This window comes from Eschscholzia californica, unplaced genomic scaffold (assembly GCF_041429995.1).
Source record: "Eschscholzia californica isolate CP2 unplaced genomic scaffold, dmEscCali1.0.p SCAF_1, whole genome shotgun sequence".
NCBI classification, from domain to species: Eukaryota; Viridiplantae; Streptophyta; class Magnoliopsida; order Ranunculales; family Papaveraceae; genus Eschscholzia; species Eschscholzia californica.
In genome coordinates, this window is record NW_028238198.1 from 72,243,640 (window position 1) to 72,266,522 (window position 22,883).

At 34.9% G+C, this 22,883-nt stretch overlaps 2 protein-coding genes across 3 annotated transcripts; both read left to right on the forward strand.

The window, feature by feature from the left end:
• Positions 1-1,148: 1,148 nt before the first annotated feature.
• On the forward strand, positions 1,149-9,286 carry LOC147568902 (putative E3 ubiquitin-protein ligase ARI8). The gene is made up of 15 exons (XM_086655333.1): positions 1,149-1,845; positions 3,998-4,122; positions 4,706-4,811; positions 4,904-4,994; positions 5,177-5,349; positions 6,019-6,123; positions 6,247-6,335; positions 6,427-6,534; positions 6,738-6,828; positions 6,945-7,034; positions 7,773-7,820; positions 7,975-8,046; positions 8,133-8,232; positions 8,352-8,472; positions 8,591-9,286. The coding sequence occupies exons 1-15, from the start codon at positions 1,684-1,686 to the stop codon at positions 8,862-8,864; spliced, it is 1,755 nt and encodes a 584-aa protein (XP_086511459.1). The 5' UTR covers positions 1,149-1,683; the 3' UTR covers positions 8,865-9,286.
• Positions 9,287-17,024: 7,738 nt separating this feature from the next.
• Positions 17,025-20,810, forward strand: LOC147568903 (RAN GTPase-activating protein 2-like). Of its 2 annotated transcripts, none has more exons than XM_086655334.1 (3): positions 17,025-17,362; positions 18,455-20,106; positions 20,198-20,349. In XM_086655334.1, exon 2 carries the CDS (start codon positions 18,461-18,463, stop codon positions 20,084-20,086), a length of 1,626 nt encoding a protein of 541 aa, XP_086511460.1. In that variant the 5' UTR covers positions 17,025-17,362; positions 18,455-18,460; the 3' UTR covers positions 20,087-20,106; positions 20,198-20,349. The 2 variants fall into 2 exon arrangements, with proteins under 2 accessions (XP_086511460.1, XP_086511461.1); XM_086655335.1 differs by lacking the exon at positions 20,198-20,349 and adding an exon at positions 20,442-20,810 and having other exon boundaries at positions 17,176-17,362.
• The last annotated feature ends 2,073 nt before the right edge of the window (positions 20,811-22,883 follow it).

Genomic DNA, 22,883 nt, shown 5'->3' on the forward strand with positions numbered 1-22,883 from the left:
TATCCACACATCTTCCATACGAAAAATAGGAGGGTTAGAGGGATCCAATTCCGCTCGAAGCAGCAGGGGGGTATGACACTGTTAGCCATATGAATTGATGAAGCACCATCAACTCTTCAAGAATGTTGACTATGGCAAATTTGAAGAACCCCCCCTCTCCGTACCTTGAGAACATGCTCGATGAAGAGTGAAAAGGAAACCGAAATTGCTGCGTGACTGACCTTAATGCTTTTAATAAATTGTGTTAGTAATTCGTGCATTTTGTTGCGTGTTCTCTAAAATTACATTGATATTTGTTTATTCCAAATGAAGCTTGTACTTAAATTTAGTTTGCTGAATTGTAGAAAGGAGTCTTCTTTCCCATGCTTGAACCAGGGTCTACATGAGGAGACTAGGTATAATGGGTGCCGGCAGGGCATGGTCAGTTATGTTGAACACAGGCGAGATTTAGTTATCCGAGTAAGTAAGAAAGTGTCAAGTGCATTAAATCTGATATATGTCACGAGTTTGTGTTATTTCGATTCGAGCCAGCTAATTTGATATTAGTAAAGTTTGTGTTATTTTGATTCGAGCTAGCCAATTTGATATTAGTATAAATGTACTTCCCTCCCATTCGTGACATTGATTTCCATGAGCTAAGCTTTTACAATGGCCTTCGTTTGTTCACTCACGTGTCTAACTTAGTGAAGTATACAACTTTGGACTAACCAACAAATACTTCTATTGAACGATTATTACATCATTGCATGAGAATATCTTACATTAAATAACGAACTCTGAACGTACGGTGACTAACCCTAAAAGACCATTATACAACTTCTATTTATAGTTTTATTTGTAGAAAGACTAATATAAGAGAAATCTAACTTAATTATTTTTTTTTAATAGAGAGAATGCATCACCAACTAAACTGCAACTCCAATTGATTCAAAATTGGACTCAGACCAACTTCATGCTCTACTAGTCTACTATCTATTTAAAGAAGGTGATGTCCACCGACCTTGATATAGGTGACCAAATTACAGTATTGCACTAATGCATACTGTGGCCCCACTGAAATATTCTATCACAATCCTAACCTTAAAATCTAACGGTTCAGATTTCTCCAGGGTATCTTGTAAAAATAGCAACAATCTAATTTTTCTCTCTAATTTCTTCCCTAAAAGCAATGATCGAGGCTCCATTAATTTGACGAAATACCCAAAGTATTCTCATTCAATAGAGTAAAAAAGTGAAGGTTTTTAGCACGAAAAAGAAAGGGTAAATATGTCTTTTTAGTCATAAAGAAGCCCTATTCTACTCAAATTCTCCTAACTTTCTTTATTAATATAGTAGTTAGTATAAATCTCTGTTTTGTTTTAGAGAGAGAGAGAGAGAGAGAGAGAGAGAGAGAGAGAAAATATTAAAATCAAAAGGGACGAAATTAAGCCCTATATTTTTCATTCTTTCTCTCCCCTTTTTTTCTTATCTTCCAATTGAAGGAAACCTAATTTCTTGTACAATTCTTTGATTTGATCTTTCGGGAAGATCATTAATAGGTTTTGATTTGGTAGATCTCTGTGATTTTGATACCAAATTTGGGCCTTTTCCTTCTAACCCTAATTAGTAGGGAAAGGAGGGTTTTTTTAATCTTCGGGGATATTTAAGGGGTTTTGTTCTGGTTTGTGATTTTCGTTGGGGAATATGGATTCGGAAGATGATATGCATGATGCGAATGATGTAGATTCTCTTGATGACTTTTATAGTGGTGATACTGGTATGGCTAGTGATGATGGTGATGAAGATGGAGATTATGGGTTTAATGATTCTAGTGATTCAGATGATACTACATCCCACCGCCAGCAGGTGAATTTTTTTAGTTCTGATTAAAAATTGTTTTTTTTATTGACGTTTTGTGGATTTGCTATCGATTTGATTTGGGGGTTTTTTTGTTTGATTATGTTGATTTCAATATTTGATATTTTAGATTTTTCTTTCTTGTTGTTCTTATATGGTGATTGTGTTTGATGTCATTGCTTTTTCTATTTTAGCCCTAGTTTGTTACAGTCTTAGGGTTTAAGAAGAGATTGTGTTTGTCCTATGATGGCTACTGAGATATTTTTTGAAAGATGGATATTTTTCCTTTTTGAGATTGGTGATCCTAGGGTTCATTGTATAAGATGTTTGTCTTGAAGTAGAGAAAAACAATGCTTTGGTTGTGATGCAGTTTTAGGTTTTAATAGAACGGCTAAGCTTGTTGAAGTTGTAGAAAGTGGGTGCTCAATTATTATATACTAATTTAGATAAGTGCTGCAGAAGTGGAAGAGTTGTCTATCGTACCCAATGGGTTTTACTTCGCCTTGTGGTGGAATAAATAACAGTGATAAACAAAAATTGTATGTCATAAAGCTTAAGGAGTAAAACATAACATCAAAAACCGACACCAGCATTCATATTTGCATTATTAACTAGTTTATGTCGTGCTTTACCTTGTGATAATGATGTGAAGCGTGGAAATATCGCGAATCAGTGTAGCGAAACTTAACGTAATCATGTCAAATTTTATTTAAACAAGTTTGGTAGAAAGACTTCCATCAGTCTAGAAGAGAAATATATTTAATTCCTCAATCCTCATCAACCCATCAATACAGAATTCTATAAAATCTAGATTGACTAGTGACATTTATGATTCCAGATTGTAGTAAAACACTGCCCTTTCAAGTCCACCATTGAAGTCTTTGCCTCATCTAAACCTAATTAAGTATGAATTTGAATCCATCATGAACTTGTGAGGTATTCGAGACAAACCATGTATATTGACCAAAAGGAGAAAGCGAAATAGGATGCAAAAGCTTTTATTGGTGGCAGCAGTGATTAAAATTCATGATGAGATGATTAAATAGGTCATACGTACGACTTAATGTACAGCTAGTTTGTAAGTCAAACTGTCAAAATATTAAGCTTCATATTGGAGCTTTATTTGTTGGCAGTTACTTTTCTAGAAATTTGTAAGTATGCGACACTTGTTTAGTGGAAGAACATACACCCTAAAATTGATATTTTGCATTGTTTAAGAGCCCAACACTTTTATTGTGCAAAAAACAGACACCCTTTAAGTTCCTCTTGTCTTCTTGAGATATCTATTCAAGACTTCAAGTAGTTTCAACAAAGAGGATACATTTCCACGTATATTTTTTGTTTCTTAAAATAATGATCACACATTGCTGTTCCTATAATTTGTTAGTTGGGGTATATGAAAAAATGTTGCTAAATGAGATCTACAAATCTTACAGAGCTATAAACAACATTTCATAATATCTGTTTTTTAAATCGCAATGTATGTGTTCTTTAATGGCTGAAGATGTCCTTGGAATCTGATTTCATTTGTAAGTTATGGTCACTGGGCAACTGCAAAAAGGACTTGTACTGATGAAGTATTAGTTCGTTTTGAACGTTATCTTGTTTGTCAAATGATTCCAATGATAATAGCGTCTGTTGTTATTTTGACCATTGTGACTCATTTGGCAGTGGGACTTTGAAAAGAACAGTACATGTGACTAGAATATTGGTTAGTGCCTTAGTGGTTTTTCATATCTGTAGCTTATGATACACATATGGGAAATACAATTTCCTTTATCTGATTATGGTTCCATCATATTAATTCGGTTACATAAATCATGAATTTCTGAGTGATTACGTGGAACTGGTCCCAGAGTTATAGCATTACATTTTCTTGTTCTAGCTACCTTTTTGTCACTCCTTTTTAGAGTACGTAAACATTAGTTATTCAATATCATGGATGTGTCATGCAATCATTTAAGTCAGAAAGTACATACACAGTTCACAGTTTACGTAAAAATCATCGAAACATGATTGCCATTTGTGTTGATGTACTATAATCTGACTTCTAAATCTAGATTCTAGACGCTCTCAAAGTCTTAAGTTGTAAAATCTGCTTTCTGCTATTGTTATCCATGTTGTTATAATTTGGACATATGTTTGGAATTTGTCATCTCAGCAAAACTACACTATTTTGAATGAGGAGGATATACGTCAGCGTCAGGAAGAAGATATTACAAATATATCCACTGTTCTCTCCATTTCAGAAATTTCAGCTAGCATCCTTCTGCGTCACTACAATTGGTAAGCTGTTGTATCTTATGTGTTACTTAGTCGATTTGGTGGAGATTGCGCGTTCCACATCTTATTGTTTCTTTTAGGTTATTTGTAACTAGCAAACCACTTCGGTGTCCTACCTATCTGTGTTTAGGAAGTATAATAAGCAAGCCTGAGATTTATGATATGCTAAACGTGTTATTATAGTTTCTCTGTCTATCTCTATCTCTTAATAATTTTGCAAGATGGGGGATAAATTGTGGAATTTGATTAATAGGGTCTGTACGGATTTAAGTTATTTCTTATTGAGTTATATCATGCTGTGCTACTAGGGTACCATTATTAACATCACGAAGAGGGCTTAGTAACTACATCTTGTAGGTTAAGTGGGATGGAAATTAGAGTTTCTCCTGTGGATCTCTCGAAAATAAAAAATGAGCATCCTGTTTTTCGACCGTGTTTCATTAGCCTTGATTTATTGCCCACATTGTATAGCTTATATGTTATTTAGCTTTTCCTTGTCACTTCCTTGTATCAGAAGAGAGTTGGTTTACTTGGTACTTCCTTGATCTGATTTCTGAAGAAGTTTCTCTGTTTTCAATCTGTGCAGGAGTGTTGGTAAAGTGCACGATGCCTGGTTCGCTGATGAGGAAAAAGTCCGCAAGGCTGTTGGCTTGTTGGAAAAACCGGTTATTCAAATTCCAAACATAGCCGAAGTAAGTAACTTCAGCTTTAACCTGAAAACTGTATTTGCTTAAAAATCACTTGATTCCCCCGATTGTTTACAAACTTGGGTTTCTCGTGGCAGCTGACATGTGGGATCTGTTTTGAGGCTTATCTTCGTGATAGGATGAAAGCTGCTGCTTGTGGCCACCTCTTCTGTAGCTCGTGTTGGACAGGTTTGACTAAGTGCAGTTATTAGTTTGTACTCTTTTGTACAAATGATTATATCTTGATGTTGAGATCTTATTTCAACGGTGTTATCCTATTTAGAACGTTTTGATTGTTGTACTATCTGCAAATCACAGCCATCTCCTTGCTTGTTTCTTAAGTTAGTTATGGTTTTCAATAATTGTGGCAGGTTATATTAGCAATTCGATTAATGAGGGACCTGGATGTCTGATGTTGCGATGTCCTGATCCATCATGTGGTGCTGCTGTTGGTCAAGACATGATCAGTTTATTAGCTTCTAATGAAGATAAGCAGAAGTATTCTCGATACCTTCTAAGATCTTATGTTGAAGATAACAAAAAGGTAAATTCAGGATCCGAAATATCTGTTTTTATTTTCTGAAAGAAAATTCTGCTTCAATCGTTTCTCATTTTGTATAAAACTCGTTTACCTATTTCTTTCAACTCAAAGGTCATAAAAAGCAACAGCAAAGAACAGTATAAATTCACATCTATATCAAAATTATGAAGCTCATGCTTCTTTTATTGTTTGGTGATTTTCTAACTAATATGTCTTAAAATGTCCATCATTTACACCACATTTCTGTGAAATGTTAATAGCGGAATGTAACAATGATCAGTTCAATAGGAAAATCTTTAGACTGCCACAATTTTTGAAAACCATAATTAACTTAAGAAACAAGGAGGAAATGAATCTATCTTGTGCTCAATGTAACGATGATTGGTTCAATAGTAAAGATGTAATTGTGCTCGATGTAAAAACTATTCTATGTTAACATCTCTCATGTAATTGTGCTCAATGTAACGATGATTGGTTCAATAGTAAAATCTTTTGGACTAAGACAATAAAAATAAAATGTATACTACTTTTATTTCATCAGTTTGATGTTCATATGTGGTAGTTTAAATAATTCTATTTTAGTATATTTGAAAACTTGGTTCTTATCTTTCTGTTTGAAAACAAAGAGGAAATGAATCTATCTTGCTGACGATCTGTGTTCCTTTTTTATAGACAAAGTGGTGCCCTGCCCCAGGATGTGAATATGCAGTAGACTTTGTTGTTGGTAGTTCATGCTATGATGTGTCTTGTAACTGCAGACATAGCTTTTGCTGGAACGTAAGTTTCTCTTTTAGCAGTTGGTAAATATATATGTATATTTTCTATCTTTCTTCCTTCAGCATCTATACTAATTGGCATACCGCACACAAGCACTCTAACTCTTACAAATTTTATTGAAAGTGTACCGAAGAAGCACACCGTCCAGTTGACTGTAGCACTGTAGCCAAGTGGATTTTGAAGAATAGTGCCGAGTCTGAAAACATGAATTGGTAATTTGTATTAAGCTGTTTCTGATGTTCTGCTATTACAATGTAAACTAATTTTGGAGAAAATACTGATTTACATTGAAATGTTATCCAGGATATTAGCTAATTCTAAGCCTTGCCCGAAGTGCAAGCGACCAATTGAGAAAAACCAGGGCTGTATGCATATTACATGTACACCTCCGTGCAAGTTTGAGTTTTGCTGGTAAACCTTTATCCTCCTGCATATAAAACATGTATATTCTTGCATTAATCCATTGAAGGAACTCATTTTTGTAGTCAGAAGTTATATGGCAAGGAACGCCAAAAAAAATGATACTTAATATTTATTTAAGTGAAATTGAGATTTCTTTTTCCTGGATCATCTGGTACATCCTTGTACATAACATGTCATTTGCATGCTTTCAGGCTGTGTCTTGGTGCATGGTCAGATCATGGGGAAAGGACCGGTGGTTTCTATGCCTGTAACAAATATGAGACTGCAAAGCAAGAGGGAGTGGTAATTGGTTTCTATTCATAGTTTCTCTTCTATTGTTTAAAAGTTGTATCTTGGCCTGATATTAATATGTTTTCAGATTTGTGATTGTCTTACTGAGATTTGCGTGTTGCTAACAGTATGATGAGACAGAGAAAAGACGAGAAATGGCTAAGAATTCTTTGGAGAGATACACTCATTATTACGAAAGATGGGCAACTAACCAATCGGTATGATGTGCAATTTCCCTCTTTATATTTTTGCTCAGCTGACTTATCAATTTTATGATCGAGGAAAACCTGGAATCGGAGAGTGCAAGGGAATTTGATAATTTCTTCTGTGCCTACTGCCTAGTTAGCAGGATTATGAATGAGCTGTTTATTCTAGAATCTAGATACTTATCTTTGTGCTTGTTCAGTATTTATTTTCTGAAGTATATTATTCAATCCTAATCTGGTTTTGGTTTCCTCCGGATTTCTCTCTATCTCATACATTGAGGTTCTTTGGACTTCATTTAAGTTCACTTAAAATTCTTATTTGCAGTGTCTGTTCTGGTTGACGTAGTGAAAGAAGGATTGTTTTTTCTGCAACAATCAATTGTAGCAGGAAATACTGACAACGATATATTTTCGAGATTCTGAATATGTTCAGTAGATTTAATATTTAACCATCAGTGACCTTTGGGTTCCTTCTCCTCTCTAGATGTTATTTCATCTCGTTCGTTTCATAATTCTGATACAATCTTAAACTTTATTAACTTTTTTAGAAAAAGCATCTTAGACTTTTTTAAGAAAACATGAGGAGATTTTAACAGTAAACAAATTGGTTCTAATTGTTAGCAGACCATCCTTTTTCGGTTTGCTAACAAAATATGCATGTATAAATTAGGGTTCTTTTACAGAGATGCATGCACATACATTGTCGTTATATATTGTTGGAATCTGAAATCGCTGTTTCTTAATATGCAGTCGAGGCAAAAAGCACTTGCTGACCTGGTGCAAATGCAAACTGTGAATGTAAGTAAAATCTCAATACTGTATTGTGCTTATCCCAATATTCAGTTCAGATCAACGTGACAAGTTTTCTTAGTTAATCACACGAGGTAGCAGTTAGGAGGGTAGAAAGGGGAATTTTTCCGAGGGCTGGAGATAATTTTTTGTTTTTCTGTAGATTGAGAAGCTTAGTGAGAAACAATCCCAGCCTGAGGGGCAGCTCAAGTTCATCACAGAGGCTTGGCTACAGGTACATCTCCTGATCCTCGACTCTTTGAACAGACCTCAAACCTAACTCCTATTCTCCTCTTATTGTTCTTGGTTTCTCGTGCATAGATCATTGAGTGCAGGCGTGTGCTGAAGTGGACCTATGCTTATGGATATTATTTACCTGAGCATGAACACGCGAAGAGACAGTTCTTCGAGTACGTGCAAGGTATGGTTATATATATACACTCATATATTTATGCATCTGCTTTCGTGTTCCATTCTCAACCAGATTAGGATTTTCTTTTTCAAAAGGAACTCTTGTTACATTTCTATTTGACGGTGCAGGTGAGGCAGAGTCTGGGTTGGAAAGACTTCATCAATGTGCAGAGAAGGAATTACAAGCGTACCTTATCGCCGAATCCGAAGACTTCAATGATTTCCGTACGAAGCTTGCTGGATTGACCAGGTAGTATTTTATATGCTAAGTTCTCACCTTGGTTAGATTTGTGGTTAGATGACTAATTATCTTTTTTTGTCGAAATAGATGACTAACTATCTAGTTTTATATATTTGGATAACGACAGTGTGACCAGAAACTACTTTGAGAACCTGGTCCGTGCACTGGAAAACGGTCTCTCAGATGTAGACTCACAAGGTACCTGTAGCAGAACAGCAAGCTCAAAGAGTTTGGGAGGAAGAAGCAAAGGAAGAGGCGGAAGGGGAAAGAAATCGACAACTACCCAAGGTACCACTGGTTCGAGTGGAACACAGGACGACCCTCACTGGTCATGTGAACACTGCACTTACGCCAATATCGGGACCTCCAACACTTGTCAAATGTGCAATCGCCGGCGATAGGTACTACTGGACACCCATTTCCTACAAAGACTTCTTCATTAAAATCAAATACTTGGAATCTGCCCAAAAACATGTTGCTTCTTTCTTTTGACAATCTTGTGCTAGTCGGACCAGGGTTTCTTGTTTTGTGTTAGTCATCTGATAGACAGCAGACTGAAGAATATAAAATGGAAATAAGGAAAAAAGTGGCGGAGTGGAAACTCTGCAGAATTTGTTGTGCTTAGAAAAGAAGAGATGAAACACTTTTCAGTAGTAATTATTATATGCTTATAATTATTCTGTACATAATAATCTGTCTATTATATGTTTTCTTTCTTCGTACGTGTCTTGATTTTGAGTATTGAACTGGTTTTGTTTTAGGATTTAATTAGTTATGTATGCGACTGTTTCGTTTATTAGAATCGTTTATCTGGTTGTCTTTACTCCATCCTCTTTATCTGAAGAAGCCTTTTTGTTTTGGGCACAAAGTGAGAAGGGCAAAAGGAATCCCCACAGAAAATAAATGAGTTAATGAAGAAGTGAAAATATTATAGGAAGAGAGGTAGGATGCAAAAATCCAAGTAGAGAGCATTTATTCCAGAAAAGAGGTATATGATACAAAAATTCATCTGGGACTGTGACTGGGTAATGTCACCTACAATCAGTATATAGCCAAGATAAGAATAAGGAGCACTTATTCTAGCATTCAAACCCTCCTACTCTTTTGAAAACCAAGAAGGCGCGTGTGGTCATCCAAAATAGTATTTGGTCGTAAAAGCTTCTAACTTTTTTTTTTTGGGAGATTTGCTGTTTGGACCCCCTTTCATATAATTGACTTGCTGTTTGGACTCCCTTTTTCTAGAGTTGCACTTTGGACTCCCTTTTTTGAAAAAAAAAAGTTAAATATAACATTTCTAGAATATTTTGGACAATTTTACCCTTCTTCTGCATCATCACGGTGTCATCACCAAACTCCATATACTTCAACAAGGTGAAGGCAATTTGAATCTATTAATCCCTATGGTTATGATCAAGTTTTCTCTTCCTTCATTTGCCTTTAATACCCTAAACTACTCTGTCTACTTATAATATAAAAACTCCAATTTTTCAAAGAAATTCAGATTAACATTCTGAACCCCATTGATGATTTCTCACTCAAATAATCATAACTTAGCAAAATAGAAGAAAAGGGGTTTCATTATAAAAAAATACCTGATGCAGAGAGAGCAAGACCTTCAATAATAATGACAGACCCAAGTCCAAACCAGGTGAGAAGGAAAGCACTTTCAACACTACCTTGTTCTTGTGTTTGGGTTTCTTTTTTATTTGCACTCAGACTAAGTTTCTGTAGAGGTGATTTACGAATTACTGCTGCCCTTTCTCTACCTTTCTGTTTCTTCTTTTTATCTTTTGTTTTAACTGAAGATGATGATGAAGATGGACCAAACCCAACAGCTGTTTTGTTGGTGGTGTTCTGTGGTGGGGTTAGAACTGTAGAAGAAGTATCTCCATTTGTGGGTTTTGGGTATTGTGATGAAGAATCAATTGCTCTTAAAGTGAATCTGGATTTTGTGGGGAAGATGAAGTAGAAGTTGGTAGAAGATGAAAAGAAGGTAGTGGTCGTTTCAGAGGAAAAGAATATTGAAAAGATAAAGATAGAATTAAAGGACCATGAGTCTAGAAGAAGATAATTTTTTAATTTTTTAATTCCATCTTCACTTCCAGAGTTACTGTTTAGGTTACTTTCTCCCTCTAAAATGGCTTTACTTTCATCTCTATCTAGAAAAGATCAAGATAGAATTAAAGGACCATGTCTAGAAGAAGATAATTCACTACAAAGATTAATAGAGAAACATGAAGCCAGAAATTGGTCATGGATTAGTAAATCGATATCGAGAAGATCCGACAAATCATGCGGACAAATCTTATCAAATGTCTCTTATCTTGAGCTTGTTATTTAGTTTCTTTGTACAGCTTCCTCAATTTACTGTTATGGGCAGTGTGATTTCATCTTGTGTTTCTTATAAAATTAAAAGAAACATATTGATTTGTTATGCTAAACATAGTCATTTTGTTGCGAAATCTGAAGCTCCGGTAAGTTCATGAACCCTATCTGATGGAACTTTCTCAGCATATGTGAATTCTACTTTAAGAATGGGGAAGATGAAGCTTGGGGTCCAAAATGCAATATTGGTTACTCAAGGGTAAAGTAGGAATTTTTGTAAGTATAACTTTAGAGACGGAATATTCCTGGATGATTCCGTCAAAAGGGAGTCCAAAGTGCAACTCTGGAAAAAGGGAGTCCAAACAGCAAGTCAATTATAGGAAAGGGGGTCCAAACAGCAAATCTCCCTTTTTTTTTGGAAGTGTTCTGGTCGTATCATTTTTATTTTTAGTCCAAAGTTGGCTGGAAAAAAAAATTTCTGGCCACAATTTACAGGTGGGAATTTATTTTGCAATCTCTTGTTTCTTTCGTACACCCACTCGATCCATAATATTTTTCAGTTTCTTCCCTCATCTTCCACTCCAACTCTAGTGTCACTATGAACACTGGCGCCACTGACACCTCTAATTTTGATCGTCAACACCGTTTTCTTTCCTCTCTTACTATCTCTCTTTCTCCTTCCTTTTGTTTCCTCATTTATTTCTTATCTCCTCTATGTTCTGGCGAATGGGATGCCCCCTCTATCGGAACCTGCATTTGATGTTGCTTGTTCTGGATCTAGAGTCACAGTTTCAAGCAATCAAGCCAGGCAACTTTTGTCTATTTTCTTGTGTTTTTTTTTGTTGAAAGAAGGCAACTTTTGTCTAGAAAACCAAAAGAAGGAGCCTTCCCTTCTATAATTTTCCAAATGAAGGGTTATGTCGTACCCCTTCGTCAGAACTAAAAGATAGAAGGATGGAAAAGAGAAAAAAGATACGAAGATGAGAAGAGGAGAAAAGGACTTCGACAAGGGTTGCCAGCAGAGAGTCGTTCGACGACCCTCTGCAAGTGACGTGGAAGAAGGGTGTGCTTGAGGAACATATGATTTTGACACACTGAAATTTTGTACTCCAAAAGTTTTATTGTATCCCCAAAATATCGACCTAAAAATTTACTTAATTGTATTTTGCTCCCTCAGCTTCATATTTACTCCAAAAGATATCTTGAGCCATAAGAGATCTACAATGAGAGATAGACAGGTCTAGAGAGAAAGTGAGCGAGATAGAGAAGAAACTGTGAGAAACAACGAAAGAAAGATAGTGAGAGAAAGAGTGTGTGTGTGTGAGTGTGTGTCTCTGAAGTTGTCGGAAATAATGGTGGTGGGAAATGCTGGTGGTGGTCGGAAGTTTTAGAGGTGGAGAGAGAGAGAAGACGAAGATCAGGGGCAATTTTCAATAAGTAAGTTTTTGAGTTAAAAGATAAATATACTCCCTAAGTCAATAATGATTGACTAAAGTGTCATTTGACAACAGAAAAATAAGTAACTTTTTTACTTATTTAAACAGAAAAGTCAAAAGGTCAGTTTGGAAACACGAAAATGAATTTACTTGAAGTTAAAATTTGACATTCTCTAGTAGTTCAATTTTTTCTTTTTGATTTTGACTTCAAAATGAAGTTACTTAATTTGAACATACACACCAATATTAGTTTAACTAATATTTTTTCTTGTCTACCTATCCTCCACCACAATAAAACTTTCACCATCACCATCACTATCACCAAACCTCCATTACCATTGCCTCCACTACGCCAGGACAGCCATCACCCAACCTCAACCATCACCAAGCATCCACCAACACCACATCTCAACCACCACCACGACCACCACCATGAGACCTCCATATTTTCACCACCACCATCATACCTCCATTGCCACCACCATCTTCATATTTCCACCACTATGCTTCATCACCACCACCACCACCACCACCATCGTCTTATTTCCACCTCCACCACCGTACCTCAACTACCACCATTGTATCTACGTCACCACCATTACCACATCTCAACCACCGTCACCTCTGTCATCATTTCTCCAAAAGTCCACTACCACTTCGATTACTATGCCCACCACCACTACCACCACCACCATCACTTTTGTCACAACAATCTATATATCAATTGATATAGGTTTTGTGTTATGTCATAACTTTGGTTTTTAAATCTCAGTTGTTCAATTTTCTTTTGTAAATCATGGCTTTTCATTTTAAAGAGTCTTTTTTTTTTTTTTTTTTTTTTTTTTTTGGAATTGAAACTTCATTTATAGCCATAAGGCTACTGAGATAACAATGAAGTTAAAAGACAAAATCCAAGAATCATAAATTCCAGGGATGAAAGTGAAATTGACAAACTAAGAAGGGTGTAAAGCAGAAATTGCCATGTTATGGGCTGCAGTGTTTGCCTCCCGCGGGACCCACTGAAATTCACTCCTTTCTAATTTTGCCACCTGTTCCTTAATCCCTAGAATAATGCCGTTGATCCTCCCTGGAATTTATGATTCTAGGTCGGATGGTGAGGATTTTAAAGAGTCTTTGAAAAGATAGATATTTAACACTCAAAATAACTATCCACTCCCTAAAAACTCTCTAACTATTTTTCTCTCTTTCCTCTTTTTTCCCTTCAAACAACTCAATACAATCTCGGTTATTATTTTAAACTAGGTATCTCCCGCGCCCTACGGGCGCGATCAATCCCGTCGGGCTTACGCCAGTCGTGGTAAAAAACTTTCATAGTACAAGTACGGTGGGTTCAAGCATTCGCCGGATGCACGTACTACGTTGTCTACGTAAATCGTCGTCTGATGTCACACGGACCGGGCGGAAACGTAGACGTGCTAGCACCACATAATATTAAAATAGGCAAAAAAAGTGCTAGCACGTCTAGATTTACGCTCGGTCCGTGTGACATCAGACGACGATTTACGTAGACAATGTAGTACGTGCATTCGGCGAATGTTGAACCCAACCCACCGTACTTGTACTATGAAAGTTTTTTACCACGACTGGCGTAAGTCCGACGGGATTGATCACGCCCGCAGGACGCGGGAGATACCTAGTATATATAACAAATGACATTGGTTTTGGTGCCATGTCATAACTTTGGTTTATAAATCTCAGCCATCCAATTTTCAATTGTAAATCACGACCCTTCTTTTTTAAAGAGTCAATAACTACCCACTCACTATAAACTCTATAACTATTTTTCTCTCTTTCTTCTTTTCTCCTTTCAAACAACTAAATATAATATCGGTTATTATTTTAATATATTTTTATTACTTCAATATGCGTATAAGATCAAAATATTCGACAATTTTGTATAACATAATAAAGAAATGAGTAACTATTCTTTTACTTTAGGTAAATTAACTTTTTGGCTTAAAATGAGTTGTCTCCATGGAAGAAATAAAATAAAAAAGTAAACGATAGTTGGCAAATTAACTTTTTGGCTTTATTATGTATAAGTAACTATTTTTTTACTTTAGGTCTTGCCTTTTGTTTGTCAAGCGACACTCGAATCTTTACATCTTGAAAATTTTTCTTTTTTGTTCTAAAATCATAATTAATTTTTAAATTAAAATTAAAGACAATCTCATAAATCAATCTTGATCGACCAGGTGTTTATGAACAACAAATTTGGAATAAAGACATCTCCTTAAACTAAAGATAAAGACGCATGCTCTGACAAAATGTTATACATGTGCCAACTCATAAATCATATCACCCTCAAACGCATACATTGATACATATATAGTCTATCTACGCATTTAACTCAACGTCTCCAACAAGGTGTTACTAATCGACACTTAGTTGTCCAAGTGGCTCAAAGTGTTGACTTAAACTCCAAAAATCTAAAGGGTCGATGGGTATATAACCAAAATAATGTTCAAAAAAGATTTATGATCCAATCTTCCCAAAATATGGATATTTAGTCCTTTTACATTATGGACATAAAAACCCTCACTTTCTAAACACATTACCGTCAATGTCCCACGCTCAAATTTCGCGTAGAGATTTATTAACAAAAATTATGGAGATTTATTAGCAAAAAATATGGAGATTTATTAGAAAAAAATGGATAGAAACAAATCATAATTTCTCTCTCCTCTAAACAGATTTGGAAATCAAATTTTCTCTTTCCTATTATCCGAATCAATTAGAAACAAAAATGCTAACCAAAACGAAACGTCATCACCACGGATATTTCCAAATCAATTTTCTCTCTCTTCTTTACAGATTTAGAAATCAAATCAATTTTCTCTATATTACTATTTAAATTTTTTTTCGATTCAAATCAATTTTCTCTTACTTATCTTTCAGATTTGGAAATAGCATATTTTGTGGGATCAATTTAGCGTGATTTGGGGGTCAATATAAAAAACATGTATATCACTTTCTCTCACTTAACTTTCAGATTTGGAAATAGTATATTTTTCTGGGAACATTAAAGCAGCATTTATTTTCGTTTTTACTCATACATAAATACACGTCGAATACAAATTATGAAACAAATGCGTAAATTATGTATTATTTATGACGAGGAAACCATCATTTGTCAAGTATACAACATAATTTATCAAATGTATGTAGGTCTTGTTTAATAAATTACACATAATTTCATTTACATTACACATAATTTCTTTTACATTACACATCGTTTACATTCTGTTACAAAAAAAACGTACAAAATCTTCTCTGGTTCAAAAATAGTGCCCATCCATGTACTCTCTATTAGTTTCGTTGACTTACTTTGATTTGATGATTCTCTTTGAAATTCCTGGTATATCAAATCTACACACATAAATACACATACATTAAAGAAAAAAAAATCATATATTGTATTATAAACTACATGTACAATTCCGTAAATTATGTATAATGTTTGTCAAATTTTGACAATATTTGAAGGTTTTGAGTAGTTTGGTAAACTTAACAATGCTAACAATGCTACTGTTTTGGGTGAAAGTATACGTAATGGTAAATAAATAATACACAATTTATGTGCACTTATACGTAAATTATATACATAATGGTAAGCGGATGAAGATATATGTAAATTATATATAATTTATTGCAAATTACACGAGATTTGATAGTAAAGCGAAGTATTTCTACTAATGAAATGAGTACTGTATTGGTGTTAAAGCATGGGTAATGTTCTATAAATTATCCATAATTTATGGGCATTAATATAATAATTCTTGTATTCCTGATAAAGCATATATAATTTGTTATAAAATACACATAACATGTTCTCAATTTGAAAAACATCGTACAAAAGATGTTTGCGTAATTTACTATAAATTATGGTAATTTACGATAAAGTACATGTACTGTAAATTCTGTTATGAGTAACCGTACGAAAGAACAAATGTTTCATAAATCCGTACGGATTGAAAACCAGATCTGAAGAAAAAAAAATGAGAATATCATTAAGCTTAAACTACAAATCTAAAGATATCTGATATGATGATTGATTGCAATAATGACAAACTCGAGTTGAAGGATTAAACATCAAGATCAAAGACATAAATGAAACTTTAAGAGAGAGAAAGAAAATAAACATCAAACATTCGATTGTTTCTATGAATTAGTACCAAAAATCTTTGAAACTTATATTCAAAATCATATATGATCAACTTTAGAGAGAGAATCTGTTATAATAAACTGAAACAGAATATAAAATCGTCTGAAACAGAAAGTGTTTACCTCATTAACGATGAAGAAGATGATTTCAGCAGTCTAATGAAAATGAAACAATGGCGGTTTTTATTGCTGCTGTAATGAAGATGAAACAATGGAAGTTTGTACTGCTCCTGATGAGTTTAATGGATGTTTATTGGAGCTTTCGTTTTTAGAGAGAGAGAAAGTTTTAGATTTCAGTTATGGAATATATTGAAGATGGAATCTACTTTGAATTTAAACGTGATTGGAGAGAGAATGTGAAGATAAAAATGATGAAAAGATATTTTGGATATTAGAATGTAAATCAGATTTTATATATGAAGAAGGTTAGTATAGGTCTTATAAATTAATATGTAATCTAGGGATTTGTGTTTTCCCTCTAGATGAGACCAAATGGACTAGATATCCATATATATTATTTTTTTGTGTTCAAACCCTTAATAAGATTAGAGAGGACTATATCTGCTATTAGGACCCGTTTTTTGGGCTATAAGTCCAAAAATTCAAATCCAAAAGTCTTAAGTTTGATTTGCTCGAGAGGTTGAATCCATGTTTAATGAACTCGGATTATTAAAAATACTCGGACTGTAGACATCCTTCATTATAAGTTTAACTTAAGCGATATCGAACTTATCACATCTTCTCACTGGATTTCTCACAAAAAAAGAAAAGAAAAAAAAAGGTGTTACTGACTCAACCTAAAGATTGCCCGCGGACAATATTTTCGAAACCCTCAACAAAAACATCTTTCTCTTCTTAAAACCCTAATCAGTAAAAAAAAAAGACCACATTTGGCTTCTTCAACCCCCAGCGGTTCCACAATTTCCTTAACTTGCTGAAATCGACAGCCTTAGGTAAGACATTTTCTTTGTTTCTTCATGGTTTTTCCTAGGGTTTGTGATCATGTTTTTGTAGATGATTGACCTTTTTATTTATTGTTCTTACTTGTATAGCGTCTCTTTACGATTTTGTTGTTTGATATTTCTATTCCGGTTGTTTTGCCTGGAACCGTTCTGTCATTTCATTGCCTAGGGTTTTCTAGCACTACCGTGTAGTTCGTCTTCTTCAACGCATGCTTTTTCCCCCCATTTAACTACAATGTCATCTTTTTTCTCATTCTCTTTATTTTCGCCATTAAAGTACCCTCTCATTTCTCTGTATGAACTTTGGATCTACCCTTCTAGACCTTTTGTTGATTCGTGGTAATCAATCATAGAACACAAACAGATCAAGAGTAGGAAAAGACCCACAAAGCCGCCATTACATAAAAACATCACTGTTCTATCCATTGCACTTTGGTCTTAAATCTCTATGAGTAATTTTAAACCCTTTGCTGATTTGTAGTAAGAATACAATTACACGTAAATCTTATCAAATGACATAGATCATATGCGCACATAAATCTTTGCTGATATGCATGTGAATCCAAATTAAGAAATGACCCGCAGAAATATTGCATATTTAATCATACGTTCAGTTCAAGTAAGTAACTAGTATCTATGGATGTTAAGAGTTCGGTTATTTTCCGATTTTAAACAAACGTGAAATACTGAAATTGAGTATTTCTTGTTTTCTTGATTGAGAGAATATATGTTTTTCTTTCTACTCACTACTTAAGGTGGTATAGACATAGAGTATTGATGATTATTATAAATTTATAATATCTCCTGCCGTTGATGTTTGGCTTTGAATTTTATAGGACCCATTCTAGTTGGCATTTGTTGTTGCGTCTCGGAGCTCGTTTTGTTGTTTGTGGATGCATCATAAGAACCAGCTTTTAGTTAATAGAAATCTCTTTTTTTTCTACTGATAAGAGTAATAGGAGATGAATACGTAATTTTATCCTAATGTTTCTTTCCGTTATCAAATTTCGTGTTCTGCCTATTGTTGTTTTTTAAGTGTTTTGCGATCAATAAATTATGTTGTCTGCTCATGCATTTATACAGGTGAGCATGGAGACAGAAACCCAGAATTTTCAGCAACGTTCGTTTTCAATTAAATTATGGCCACCTAGCCAAAGTACAAGGGTGATGCTTGTTGATCGAATGACCAAGAACTTGTCTACCCCATCCATTTTCTCTCGCAAATATGGTCTCTTAAGTAGTGAGGAAGCAGAGGAAAATGCTAAAGAAATAGAAGATGCAGCTTTTGCTGCTGCAAATGAGCACCATGAGAGGGAGCCTGATGGTGACGGGAGTTCAGCAGTTCAACTATATGCTAAGCAGTCGAGTAAGCTCATGCTGGAAGTTCTCAAGAGAGGGTCCCGATCGAAAGAAGATGGTGAAACCCCTAAATCTGAGAATATTCCTGCAAATCGTGAAACATTTTTTGATATATCTGGAGGCCGTCGAGCCTTCATTGATGCTGATGAGGCAGAGGAAGTATTCAGCCCATTAGCGAAGTCTGGAAACGCGTATACCAAGATATGCTTCAGCAACAGAAGTTTTGGAGTTGATGCAGCTCGTGTTGCAGAGCCCATCTTGGTATCTCTGAAAGATCAGCTGACGGAAGTAGATCTTTCTGATTTTGTCGCTGGAAGGCCAGAGGAAGAGGCTCTCGAGGTTATGAACATATTCTCTGCGGCTCTAGAAGGATGTGTTCTGAAGACTTTGAATCTCTCCAACAATGCCTTGGGTGAGAAAGGTATCCGTGCATTTGGGTCACTATTAAAGTCCCAGAGTAGCTTAGAAGAGCTCTATTTGATGAATGATGGTATATCTGAGGAAGCTGCCCAAGCTATATGTGAATTAATTCCTTCCACAAAAAAGCTCAAGATCCTTCATTTCCATAATAATATGACAGGTGATGAGGGTGCCATTTATATTGCCAAGGTTGTCAAGGGTTCTCCCCTGTTGGAAGATTTCAGGTGTTCTTCAACAAGGGTAGACTCTGAAGGGGGCATTGCCTTAACCGAGGCATTAGCAACTTGTACGAATTTGAAAAAACTTGATTTGAGGGACAACATGTTTGGCGTGGAAGCTGGTATATCTCTCTCTAAAACCCTTTCGTCTCATCCTGGTCTTACAGAAATCTACCTGAGTTACCTTAATCTAGAAGATGAAGGAGCAACTGCTCTTGCCAATGCTCTCAAAGAACATGCACCATCACTTGTAGTTCTCGACATGGCTGGAAATGATATAAGTGCTTTAGCCGCTCCTGCCTTAGCTTCATGTGTAGCAACCAAACAGTCCCTTACCAAACTTAACTTGTCTGAAAATGAACTCAAGGACGAAGGTGCTATTCTGATAGCCAAAGCACTAGAAGAAGGTCACAACCAATTGCAGGAAGTTGATTTCAGCACAAATGCCGTCAGAAGGGCTGGGGCAAGAGTTTTAGCACAGATTGTAGTTCACAAGCCAGATTTTAAACTTCTTAATATTAATGGAAATTACATATCTGATGAAGGAATCGACGAGGTGAAGGAGATATTCAAGAAATCACTTGATTTGCTTGGGCCATTGGATGAGAACGACCCGGAAGGAGAAGATGATAATGAGGAGTTTAACGAAGAAGGTGACGAGAACGAAGATGAATTAGGTTCGAAGTTGAAGAAACTTGAAGTTAGCGAAGATAACTAGGAAAAGCTAACATAATTCAGGTATGTTTATCTTCTTTTGTATTCTCTCTCAGCCTAACCATAGTAGGGAACAATTAAATGAACATTGTTTTGTGTTTATTGTTCATGGCAGAAACTGGAGCGACCCATTTTTGCGTCCTACCAGTTCGCCAGACCAGATATTACTCGGCTCCTTATTATTTAGGTTTAATGCTATTAGCTGTTAGGAAGAACCTTGGTGTACTCTTTTAGTCTTAATGAAATGTACTAGGTACTGTTTGTCAATGCCTTTGATTTATTTGGGTTTGATTTCTGTCAAGTTGGTTCAGTTTTTTATCCATGAAGTTTTAGGTATATTATTCCTCAATGAAATCTAGGTCTCATCCAAGCTTTGGAAGCAACATACTAGTGGTGGTGAAATTATAAAAGCTGCAAGGGTTAATGGTGGGTTATTTCTTGCTATAGGTTTTCCATAATACTGTCTAGGTGAAAACGCCATTTTAGTCTATGATAACAATAAAATAGGAAAAATTAACTGAACATCCACTTATTTTTTAATCTGTAAAAAAGAACATGGGGATGGCGATATTTTTTCTATTAGCATTTGGGTGAAAAGAACATTATTAAACTTACCGTCCGGAGTTCAAGTTGATTATGTTTCGTTTAACGATCAAGTTGATTATGTGTTCAAGTTGATTATGTTTCGTTTAACGATCAAGTTGATTATGTTTCGTTTCCTTACCTGCGCTTCCACTTCTAAAATTTGGGAGTCCCTTTAGGGCTTTACCCCTCTCATCAGCTTTCATATTAGGAATTGAGATGTCACGAACGTACTTATATAATTGCTTTTATCTTTCTCTTGTTTAGCCTTTTGGTTGGTTAACCTCCTTGGTTTCCACTGTGGTTGTGATTATGATATGTGAATGAAATTATTTTACCTTCTCTAAAAAGTAGGCTTATAAATATCTTTAAGGCTCTACTGTGGGGCTCATTCATTTATATATTTATTTTATTTGTACTCTTAGTTTCATCGCCAATTATGTGTGAAATTTAAATTTAGATAATTATTGTGATTGGAGGACGATATGACAACTGTATGTTTTTATTTTCTCTCCAAACATGCTCAGTCTATGACTTATGAAAAAAAATATGAATTGCAATTAGTTTTACAGTGATTTTATCATGAGAACTTGCATATATTTCACTTGATAACCGTTCCAACCTTTGCTTGTTAACAGATCATGTGAAAATATACTTACCTCTAAAAATTGTTGTTTCAATAATGAGTGAAAAAACTAGGGGTGAAATGTTGGAGCAAACTGAATTTTATTTATTAGAAATTTTAATAAAATTGATTTTATTGTAAGGGGGTTATATAACAACTCATATATTAAGTTTGGATTCATCAAGATAATTGCTTTCATCTTTTCAAAGTTAAATTACTACAATTTTACGGTCCTTTCAAGAAATTGGCATGGGTCTCAAACACTGGTGTTACTCCATTGTAGCTATGCAAGTAAATGTTTCAATAGCACTAGAGTTGCCTATAGAGAAAATGGACAACAAGAAGCTATATAAGTTCAATTGATTGTACTAATTAGTTTCAATCTTGTTTTTACTAAGAGATTAATAAATAGACTTCTCTCTAGTTTCTATCAACTCTGTTGGTGTTGGTAATTTCACATATATGATTAAATCCAACCCCGATTAATAAGCATGCAATTTGTTTTTGGGATAAGGAAGCACACAATTTTTTTTTTTTTTACCTATTCCATTAGGTTACCAAAAAGAGGCAATAAGACGAATTGTTTTAGGCTCTCATTAATTTTTTTTTCTTTTCTTTTGCTTTTTTGTTGGTTTTGATTTTAGGCCTACTAGCATTTCCGTATGTGTTTACTATTGTTAATTTGATATATATACATGACTTATTTTGTTCTTTGTGTTAGTGTGTTTTGAAGATTTGGACTTATTCGTATACTTTTGTTGTTTTATATAGCTTTATTCTCAAAATAAACATTTGACTTGTATGGATGGATCCTGATAATAAAGCTAATTATAGTTTTGTGTTAGAATTTAGGTACTATTATTGAAACTCCACAGATTACCTATAAAGTTGGAACAAGTTGGCAATTGAAAATATCAAAATAAAGGCTCAGAGTATATTTCAAATGTAAAAGATTATCTCATATTCAAAGCATATATTGAACTCTCCACTCTTCTCCTTATCCATCTTTCAAACATGAAAAAAATTAGTTCAGCTCTCACCCCTACTCCTTATCCATCTTCACGGCCCAACACTCTCTCTCGACATAGTTTGGACTCTCCACTCTCCCTCCTCTGAATTTTCTTCCCATACCATCTCTCAAATGAATTCCTAAAAATCTCCATGCCCGACCTCAACTTGAAACACTAAAATTAATTTCTGAACATAATCATATATAAAAAAAATCTTATATTTTACATCATTACAAACTAAATTAATGCAAAATCATTTTCAATCTTCCATCTAAGATGTAGTGAGTTTTATTTATTTTTATTTTTATTTTAAGATTAATTTATTATCTAATGATAGCAAATCATACATCATAGTTACATCAAAAGATGGAATACACACATAAATTATCTTGTAAACCAAAATTTTCCGGCCGGCGACCTTCAAACAAAAAAAAAACCTCTCATCTCTATCTCTCTAAACACCCCGGCGAAGAGGTTTCCCCTTCATCGGAGCAAGGTATGTTCGTGAACAGACCTCGCAGGTCTGTTAACGGACTGACCTCGAAGGTCTGTTCACGAATAGACCAGATCTGCTCGTGAACAGA

Excerpts from the sequence above, each read along its gene's own strand:
- LOC147568902 (XM_086655333.1), top strand. The coding sequence starts at position 1,684 with ATGGATTCGGAAGATGATATGCATGATGCGAATGATGTAGATTCTCTT. Across the intron at positions 6,336-6,426 it reads GAGTCTGAAAACATGAATTG|GATATTAGCTAATTCTAAGC; the intron begins GTAATTTGTATT and ends AATGTTATCCAG. Across the intron at positions 7,821-7,974 it reads TGCAAATGCAAACTGTGAAT|ATTGAGAAGCTTAGTGAGAA; the intron begins GTAAGTAAAATC and ends GTTTTTCTGTAG.
- LOC147568903 (XM_086655334.1), top strand. The coding sequence starts at position 18,461 with ATGGAGACAGAAACCCAGAATTTTCAGCAACGTTCGTTTTCAATTAAA.